The sequence below is a fragment of the Melanotaenia boesemani genome, chromosome 18, assembly GCF_017639745.1.
Source record: "Melanotaenia boesemani isolate fMelBoe1 chromosome 18, fMelBoe1.pri, whole genome shotgun sequence".
In the NCBI taxonomy this organism is placed as follows: Eukaryota; Metazoa; Chordata; class Actinopteri; order Atheriniformes; family Melanotaeniidae; genus Melanotaenia; species Melanotaenia boesemani.
Genome location: NC_055699.1, coordinates 11,705,867 through 11,715,960, shown reverse-complemented (window position 1 = coordinate 11,715,960; position 10,094 = coordinate 11,705,867). Strand labels below are relative to the sequence as shown.

General features: G+C 37.4%; 1 protein-coding gene across 2 annotated transcripts in view; it reads left to right on the top strand.

Annotated features, from left to right (window-relative positions):
- The first annotated feature begins 2,818 nt into the window (after positions 1 to 2,818).
- plod2 (procollagen-lysine, 2-oxoglutarate 5-dioxygenase 2) overlaps positions 2,819 to 10,094 on the top strand; it is a 35,922-nt gene continuing 28,646 nt past the window's right edge. For both annotated transcript variants that reach the window (XM_041968714.1, XM_041968713.1), the window contains exon 1: positions 2,819 to 3,216. In XM_041968714.1, the coding sequence (XP_041824648.1) occupies positions 3,114 to 3,216 (103 nt within the window). In that variant the 5' untranslated portion in view covers positions 2,819 to 3,113. The remainder of the gene's footprint in view (positions 3,217 to 10,094) is intronic.

The window sequence follows — 10,094 nt, the reverse complement described above, 5'->3', positions numbered from 1 at the left end:
ACAAGTAATTTAACTCATAAAAAATAGCCTGCCTTCTAAGAACTCTACACTCAAAATCATAAAGCCAGTGATGTCATTACATAAAACAACCTACTTGTAATCATCTGCCAAATAGGAATGATTTGAGCTTTAGTGGGTAATGTTTTGCCTCTAAAGTATTTACTGGATTTATCAGTCTTAACAAAATGGCACAATCTCCACACATCAAAAAGTTTTACTCCTACTTACTTTGCATTCAAAGCTATAAACCTGGTGATGCCATTAAGTTAAACAATCTGCTGACAGCTACTAAAACTGCCCTGCAAAGATTTTGCCAGATAGAAATTGTTTTAGCCGGGGGGGGCAGAGGGGGGCAGGTCTGTTTCTTCTAATAAGGATGGAGAGCTATAAATGAGACAAAGCATTTGGTTTCAAGGTCAACTGAAACAAATATGTAATCTGACAGCAAATGGAAGCTGCATTCACTGTCTGCTTTCCTCATCTATTTCCTCACCCTACCGGGCACAGGCTAAGATACCCCAGGAGTTCTGGACTCCCAGTTTTATCCCAGAAATATTATGTATATATCAGAAAGGAAAACTAAATTAACATAATGAGATGCTGAAAAGATGTAACATGGCCACAAAAAGACTAAGTGGAAACACAGACCTCACAAAGGTCCTTTCATGCAGAATGTGTCAACAGCACCAGTGCAATCTAAAAACTATTATTTTTAGTTGCTTATGCTGCACGATGATGGTTTGTCACTGGTCAAAGCAAAGCGCAAGCACATTTGCAAAACAGAGTTCTGAAAGTTTAAGGAAAGACTGATGTTGCATGTATTGAAATCTAAAATATATTCTAGCTAGTGTAAGATTTTGGGACTAAAGCTTCATCTTTGAAACATTTTTCTATCGTGGTTGGTATTTCTTGCAACATACAGTACACAGTGCATATGGACAGATATATTTCTTACTGCCAAATTAAAATAAATAAGGTTTTGTAAAATAAAACTATTTTGCTATGTACCCACATGACCAGTGTTTGAACCCAACTGCAAGAGTGGCAAAAAAGAAATGAAGCCAACATACATGTCAAAATCATACACAAATTTCTATAAAGAGACACAAAATAATGCAAAACATCTTCAAAGACAACTCACACCTACACAGTTTTATATTTTTGACTGTGTCTCATTCATTCTGGGCGTTTTAAACCTCATGTATGGGGAGTGGGGGGCTTTTCACATGACTGTGCCCAGAGGCCACTTCCATCCCAGCTCGCCTTCTATGTACACTATTGTAGAAATGGAGCAGCAGCTTCGACATCTGCTTTATCAATTGACTGTTTCATACAGTCTTATTAGCTGGGTTTCCATCCTGCTGCACATTTTTAATTGGCACATCAAAACAGATGAATGGAAACACCAAAGCAATATTGCAAGATTTAACTTAAAATAAACTGAAAACTTGCTGTATCAGTTCAAAGTAAATGAAACCAAGTGCAATGGAAAGTGCAGTTCATTTGTTTTAGAGAAATTAAATATCTTCTGAATACAGAAAGCTATCAGGACTCCAAGAATGGATTGTTTTCATTTTAGTTGTCCAAAAGTGTTACTGTTACGTAGGGACTCCACAGAGACATCAGCAGGTTAGCGATACTTTATTTATCAAGACTGAACACAAGGTAAAGGTCTTACTCGGACAGAACAGAAGGAGCAGGTTGGAGGGACAGGAACCAGGAATGGAGAAGGGGTGAGTCCATGAAGTATGTAAATTTAAGGTCCGACCAGAACTGAGAGCAGAACTGGGGATTTTAAGGACTGGAGGACAGGTGTGACTGATTAGACTTGATGATGATGAGCAGATCAGGACCAGGTGTGGAGAATCTGAGAGCTGGCGGAGGACTACCAGCCCTGGCCGGGTGACGTTGTAACAGTTACATTTTGCTGTTAGTGACACTATCTTTGTTTAATTTGTGTTAGGGTTAGTTATTTCTTGTTTGAAATTTTACGGATGTGTGTCATTTTGTTGCAGCCGCTTCTTCATCTTTTCACTTTCTCAAATAATAAACTATTGAAAACTGCCTTACTTTACTGAATTTCATTAGCGTGTTTTCTGTGTATTTCATGAACAACTTATGGCATCTTTTGAAGGAAACCAAGAAAATGTGGGAGACTGAGGACTGCAAAGAAAAACTATATAAATGACTGAAGAATTAACTTATTAATATCCATTACAAATAATAATAATAATATTAATATTATTATATATATATTATAATATATAATATATATATATATAATATATATATTAATATATTATTATATTATTACCCAAATTTCCCTGAGGGCTCTCTGAAGGGATTAATAAAGTATTTCTATTCTATTTCTATTCTATTATTATTATTATTATTATTATTATTATTATTATTATTAATAATAATAATAATAATAAATCCCAGAATGTGTAGGTGTCCTCCACATTGTTTTTTTTTTTTTCTCTGTCTCTCACAAAATGGAAAATTTGTTTAGCACATTTCTGGCACATTAAACCACAAACATGTGCTTAGAAGTCTGTTTTTAATCTGAAAAGGATAAAACAGGTAAAAGAATATTCCTTAACTTAACCACAAAGTTGAAACAATAAGTAGTTTAATATTTGCTTCTTTGGAACTTCTCTGTAGTGTCTCCATGGTTTTGGCTGTGCTGCTGAAGTGGAGCAGTGTTGGTCAGCCTCTGGAGGGGAGGGGACCAGAGGAGGAAAATTTGGGTAAGGGAGGTGGACGGAGGGTACAAATACAGCTGTGTTTAATCAAACTTTCACACCGGACGTCCCTCTGTCAGGGGTGAGCAGTGCAAAGTTCCCTCCTCCACGTCCCAAATGGCTGCTGCTGCAATTAAGGAACCACGCCTGTTGCTTTCTAATTTCTCTGAATTGTAGAACTTATTCCAGCATTCCCTGAAGCTAAGCCGTGACAAGAGCTTTTGAGACCTTTTTGTCCAGAAAACGCAATACCTGTGGACTTTGTCTTCCCCCCCCCCTAATTATTCTATTATCGCGAGAGACCCTCCGGGCTGATCTTGACCACTGCTGGGAACTGAAAGCCCCGTCGGTCACTCTGTTACAGTAACTATGGAGTGCCTTAAGTTTTGTTTGGTGTTTTCCTGCTGGATCAAGTTAGCAGACTCAGTCTTTTCTATTGATACTAATCAAGGACCTGTGCCCATTCCTAAAGGTAAGCAACTATAAACTTTCTCTTTTTTCTTTGTGCGGGTCTCCCCAACTCAGATCCTGTGCGCACATACAGCCTTAAGCTCCATCCCATCTTTACAGCGTTTCTAATGGTGATATTGCAATTAAACCGCATATGTTCTGGCTGCGCTTCAGAGCTGTCATGCGATTTGTGCAAATAACGACTTATGTATTTTCAAGATGTAATTTACCGGCTGCGTGATGTCAGTGTGTGTGAGAGGCAGGTTGAATGCCTGCGGCTCCCTGTGTGGGAATCTGAACATGCCAGGCGCGTCAAATGTTGGAGCGTGAAATTACATGATGCTGCTCGACACAAAAGAACCGTCTGCGGTTTCTCATGTTATTTGTCTGCACACAGCACGAGCTTTTATATACAGAAGACGGGCTGTAAAGTTTCAGCTGCGACAAATAACCAATTTCAGTCTTTGATGGTTTAAGTGAAAACCAGAACAAACACAATTAATGGCTTACAGATCAGATAAAATAGGTCATTTAAAGCCTGTTTTAATTGAATAGTAAGTAAGCTTGTGATTGAAACACAGTCAGGTGCTTGTAAAGTTGCTATATTTGAAAGCTCAACCTATACTTAACATACAGAAGTTTACACTTCAGATAACAACCCTTACATTTTATTGACTTGTTTGAAAAAATCCAGCCCTATTAACATTCTGCTGCAGCTAAATCACTCCAAATTACACTAAAATCTACACACAACCACTTGTCCTGGAAATCCTGTAGGCAATGCTGTAAGCCTGATCACACTAACTGCAAGGTTAGGTTTAAACTAAGTCTGACACTTTTATACTCTATAAGGAGTTTGCAGTATGTCAGTATACAGCGTTTATGAAGCACACAACTACTAGATAAACTCCAAATGTAGCTCTAATTGCATCAGACATGTGGTTCAGGCATTCCTTTGTCTTTATTTCTGTTCTTTTTTTCAAATCTTGTTGTATTAACCATTTGTGTTTGAGCCTGACATAGTAGTAAAAGCCAGGGGTCAGCCTCTTTCCATCTAACATCTCACAGATTATATCGAAACCTCTAATGAAACACTTTTGCACATTACATATTAAAACACATTAACAGTGTTGAATATCAAGTTGGTCCTCTATTCCGCCCTTAAAATCTCAGCCTTTTTTTTTTTTTTGATGCTTTTCCAGATAAAGTCAGACTAATGTGTTCCAAGGAAAAATGAAGCTAGTGTTTACCAGCTGGGTAAAAGCCTAAGTATAATTTAGAATAGTCAGATAGAATATTGTGTAATACTTGGTTACATTCTGAACTGTTTTAGTTCTGCTATGAATGTTTAAAACTTGTGTTTTAATAGAATCATCTGCCTTAGTGTGCCCTTCAGCTAGAACATCAAGTACATAGCGACAGATAAGTGAGAACCATATGTGATTAAGAATCATCAGCTAGATATCAGTCAGGTCTGTTGCAATATACAATTCAACATTCACACATTGAAAAGCACATCCTAATCTATTGTGTCAGCACTGGGTGACCTGCTTATGTCCATGATAACTGGTCAATTACAATCGGTTGTGTGTCAAGCCGTCCCATTGTACAAGGCAATCTCCCGGCCTAAGAAGATAAAATGTGATCACATCCAGTGCTCGGTGTTCAGAGGGGAGGCCTGTTCACGGAGCCCAGCACTGCATTGCTTTACCTGTTACCCAAATTAGAATAAGCTTTGCTGCATTTGAAGTTATCCTCTACTGTTTGTGTACTTGAGCTTCCAATGAAAGAATCAGGTTAACAGTTAATTGGTTGCAAATCTTTGTTCCAGCTTAACTCACATTCTGATATTTGTCCTCTAGCTCTTCTCTGAGAGCACACTTGCACTGGTTGTAGCTCAGACACAAACAGTTTGTTTCAGCAGTGGAAGAAGTAGGAATGCAGAGCTCTGCCCATTTCTCACCAGTGTGCACCTGGCTGGTCACTGTGAACAGCGGACGTGGCTGTTGGTTTGTCAGATTTGGAAAGTTACAAAAATTGGGCTGCGTAAACCCCCAGTGTCCAGCCATCTGAAAGGAGCCTTTCATTTATGTCTGACTGTTTGAACAGCACTACTGACAGCATATGGGATTTAACATGTAGGTCTTATGGTGTGAGGTTGAGTCTCTACATATTTCTGTGCAGGACTAATCCAACTGCCTAGCAAAGACTGGATTGATGATTGATTTATGATTTGATAGTTTTGAATTACAAAGTCTTTCTTTTTATATGCAGTATAATAGTGTTTTTTTAGTGTGAGATTGCCTGCTAGAAACCTCAGTTAGGGTTTCACTGAAAGTAACCGTTCCCTAGAAGTTGTAGCGACCTTTCCCCAAATGCTTTATAAATGTGTAACTCCATCACTAATAATCTGGTGGACTGTTCCACCATCCCATGGACAAAACATGTTTAGATTAGATTTTTCCCAGACATGCCAACAGGGAGCACTTTATAGAAAAGTGAAGGAAACTCCACCTAAGGCTGTCCATGCCTTATATACACTATATAATGACGTTCTCTATTGCCTGTAATACCAGTCTAACAAACTAACAAACCCCTTTGGCAGGTCAAAGCTGTAATCATGCCTTAGGACATTGTCACTATATCACCACAACGTTGGTTCTGTGGTTCCTTCTCAGCCAAACATATGCTGTGCTGTTTTTCTACTTAGGTGTTTCTGAGGTTTTTTTTGCCAACTATATTAGATACTGTGACTAAATAGTGCAAGATTCAAGCACCTGTGATGCACAGGGTTTACCTTAGGCAGTGCTAAAACAAATGAATTACAAATATAATTGTGTTAGGGCTGTCTTTAAAGTATAAATATCCGATTGCACTAAGCAAGTCTATGTCTGCAACCAGGAATTGCACAGCTGTTCTTCTTTGGAAAGCTTTTTGCTGGCTGAATGTTGCACTAATACAGCTGAACATCTGCTTAATGTTGTCAGGTAAATTTATCATACAGTGAAACAAGAATATTTACTGTAACACAGAGACAAAGCAGAGGAATAGCTATGAAATTAAGAGAAAAAGGGAATAATGTGCTAATCTATTATATATTGCTACTAGAGAGAAAGCATTTTCTTATTTCCTTCATGATTTTCAAGCCAGCTATTAAAGTAAGAGTAAAACTGCAAGACACTCACAGTAAAAATACATGTTCTTTTAAAAGCCCTTTAATGAGAGAATGGTATGCATTAAACATTGTTGCTCGGTAATGGAAATATTATAGATTTAAAATGTACAGTTATATGCCAAGCCACACACATGGGGAGCAGTACATACTGGTCTCACACCCCGTTTAAAATTAAACTAAAACCACATTTAGTTGCATTAATGACTTAATGACTTTCTTAACAGATGGAGCCCCATAGGAGATAATATTTAGAACTGCCTTTCTTTGGTAAAATAAATAAGCTATTCCTGATTCAGAATGACGTCTGCTGAGACTAGTTTCCTGGCACAAAGCTGGTGACATCATGCTACATCCTAAGGCTAACATGCCTATGGTTTAACATGTGTAATTGAAAATACAGCTCTTCTTTGTGGGTACGCTGCATTCCTCTTGTGTTATGGAAACTGTGTGTTTAATCGATTAGGATGATCTTTTGACATCACTAGAAAATTAATATTTATATTTAAACAGTGAGAAACAAAACCAGTAAGGTTGGATTAAAACGCTCGGTAAGCAGTTGAGTTTTCTACTCTCTTGTACTTTTTAAGTCTAATAGCTAACACATGGATTGCTCAACTAACAACAAAGTCATTTGTTACTGTAGGTTAGAAGGCAGGCCTGCATGTGTGGGGGTTACAGGCTTTAGATATCACAAGTACAACTTCAGTGCCAAATGTCCTTGTGGTCACATTAAAGTTCTAATGCTTTCCAAAGCTGGAAAACCTTTACAAGAAAGCTCTAGGTTGGACAGCAGGCTTCTATGTTTAGCTGAGGGCAGTTTTATATACATATATAAAAGTCTCTGCACATAAATTCATATATATATATATATATATATATATATATATATATATATATATATACAAATATAAAGCCACATTAATGCCAGCTCTATCTTAGAGCATGAGTTCTATAACAGCAGTCCCTTATAGCTGTCTTTTTCTATGTGTAACTGCTGCTTTCCCACCATGTCAAACTCCCTTCATCACTCCCATCATTACTCAGTTTCAGTGATTGCCCTGTATTTGTCCAGTCAATATCTTATCCATGTTCTTAAAACCTCATTGCTATCCCTTCATTTAGCTTTTAGACCACTGGTCATTCAACATTCCTCTTTACAAACTCCACCTTTTTCTGGTTGAGTATCTTTTCAGTCGGCCCTAAATGGACTGGCAACTTGTCCAAGGCGCACCCTGCCTCTTGCAGAAGCTACTGGGACAGGCTCCAGCCCTCCCCCCTTGTAATCCTGGATTGAAATATAAGTGGGCATAGAAGACAGATGGATGGATCTATTCAGTCCTACCTGCTCAACATCCACCACCAGTATGTAGACTATGGTGTTTTTGTAAAATCCGAATATAGAGCAATGTTCAAAATTCTTAACAAACTTAAAAATCAGCATTTGGTATGACCACTTTTATTCATCAAGAAAAAATGAGTTCTTCAAGCTTCACGAGGAAAAAACTTTGGAAGATATTCAAAAACACCAGAGAACTACTCCTCAAGACCACAATAATGAATGATATTTAATGCTGTGCATTACTTTTGCAAGTCACACTCATTCTTCCAGTTGTGTTTACACACAACTGGCTAATGATCATATTGCGTACAGGGCGATACATTAAGGTGTCCACATGAGTTTCAAATAGAATGTTTCATTCACATTCTCATTTGCATGTTAAAGTTAATGATTAGGGCCCAACCGATTAATCGGCAGGCCGATTAAATCGGTCAATATTAGCCCTTTTTAAATGGCCAATATTGGCTGTTGTTTTGCTGATTATACGCCGATTTATTCTTACTTTCTCATAAAATAGTAAATGCTGTTAAGTGTTGGAGTTGTGCAGCGTTTGTCCACTAGATAGAACTATGATTTCATTCAATTCCACAGTCATCCCCCTGTCTTTTCAACAGGGGTAGCTGGTAGCTAGCCAGGTTATATTAAAGTAGTGGGCCGAGTGGAAGTAAGTTTATAATGATGTTGTGAAATTAATGACTCAACGTGTCTCCAGTTTCAATTTAACTCTGTTTACCATGTGTAATGACGAGTGACACGTGCTTCGTTGTGTCGGTTAGCTTTTTATTTATGCTGCATTGCTAAAGTTGTGCTAAATTAGCTTAAAGCGCTCCCCGTTTCAGTGTTTTGGCTAACTGCTGTAAGTGGAACTCTTATTTTGAAGTGTGAAGCACCGGAACAGAATGTGCATCTAAAATGTTAAAGCATTGCAACGTTGACTTGTAGCCATAGTAGCACATCAAGAGCATGCAATAAAGAACTGGCTGATGTCGGCAGTTAACACATAATGTGTGGTTAAGTTATTCCTTAAAAACAGCCAGCCATAATACCCGTCTATGTTAGCAATAATCTTGCTGTTATCCCAACCTGGCATAGCATTAGCTAAGTAGCCAGTAACTGCAGAAGTAACTAAGTGTACAAAATATCTGAGAGTACAGAACGACTGTTCATCACTCCGTCAGCTGCCGGTTGAGGCGCGTTTTAGGAGGAGAGATGTGAATGCAGAGGGGAAGAGGTTTATTCACTGCAGCACAGAAAAAACTAATTATTAATATTCCAGTCTGTCTTCAGCCACCATCATGATGTCATGTCACCCTTAGATTTACTAACATGACAGGCTGTAACAGCGACTCACTATGTGTTACAATTAGTGCTAGACCATTTGTGACCATTGTAAAATACAACTTTATCAAAGGTTACATCTTTTTGACATTTGAGTTAAGCATATCTGGTTTTTATTTTGGTTTATATATGATATATGCCATGATATGTTTCATGACAAAGAAAAATATTGGAGTAAAGAAATTGTAATTTAACATTTAAGGGCATCAGAAGGCTGCATAAACAATGTTTTGCTAACTTCACTCATGTTGGTTATATAAGGCATACACCTTATATTTTTCTACCTGTACTTTAACCTATTTCTAATTTGCATCAGCGAGAAGTACAAAACAAGATATATTTAATTAATTCATCATTCATTTCTACAATTCATTCATAGATTGACTTTTTTTAGAGTTAATTTCCCAGTTAGTTAATGCTTTGTTGCATGTTTTTGGAAATTCTTCTGTTGTAAAGTTAAACATAGAAGGCCAAAATATTGTGAAACAATAAAATGTTCTACCTGTTATTCATATTTTTGTTGGTGTAAGCGTTAATGAACCAAAAAGGAAGTTAATTTATTCATTACATATTTTTGAAAAAAGTTGGCCGATTAATCGGTAATCAGAATTTTTTTCTGCCAAATATCGGAATCGGTATCGGCTTCAAAAGATATATATCAGTCCGGCCCTAGTAATGATTAATGATTACCACTCACACTATTTTCCCTAATGCAACTGCAATGCTTTGCATTGCAAAACCCCTCAATGTATCCATAGTCCTTAAAACATGAAGCTTCATTCTAGTTTTTCCTTCTCTCTAAAAGCTTGTCTTCTATTTTCCTGAAGTCATCCTGTTTGGGCTGCAGCCCTAGTGTGTTCCAAGCTATGCATGTAATCATAATGCTTCTTGGACCAGCATGTTCTAAATACTCTATATATCTATATAACTAAATCCAATTATTTCTTACCATAAAAATTATATTTGATATAAGGTAATCTAAAAATACTGTTTACATGGCAGTGTCTTATTTAGAGTAGGGCTTTTATAGGGTTAATATCAGGATATG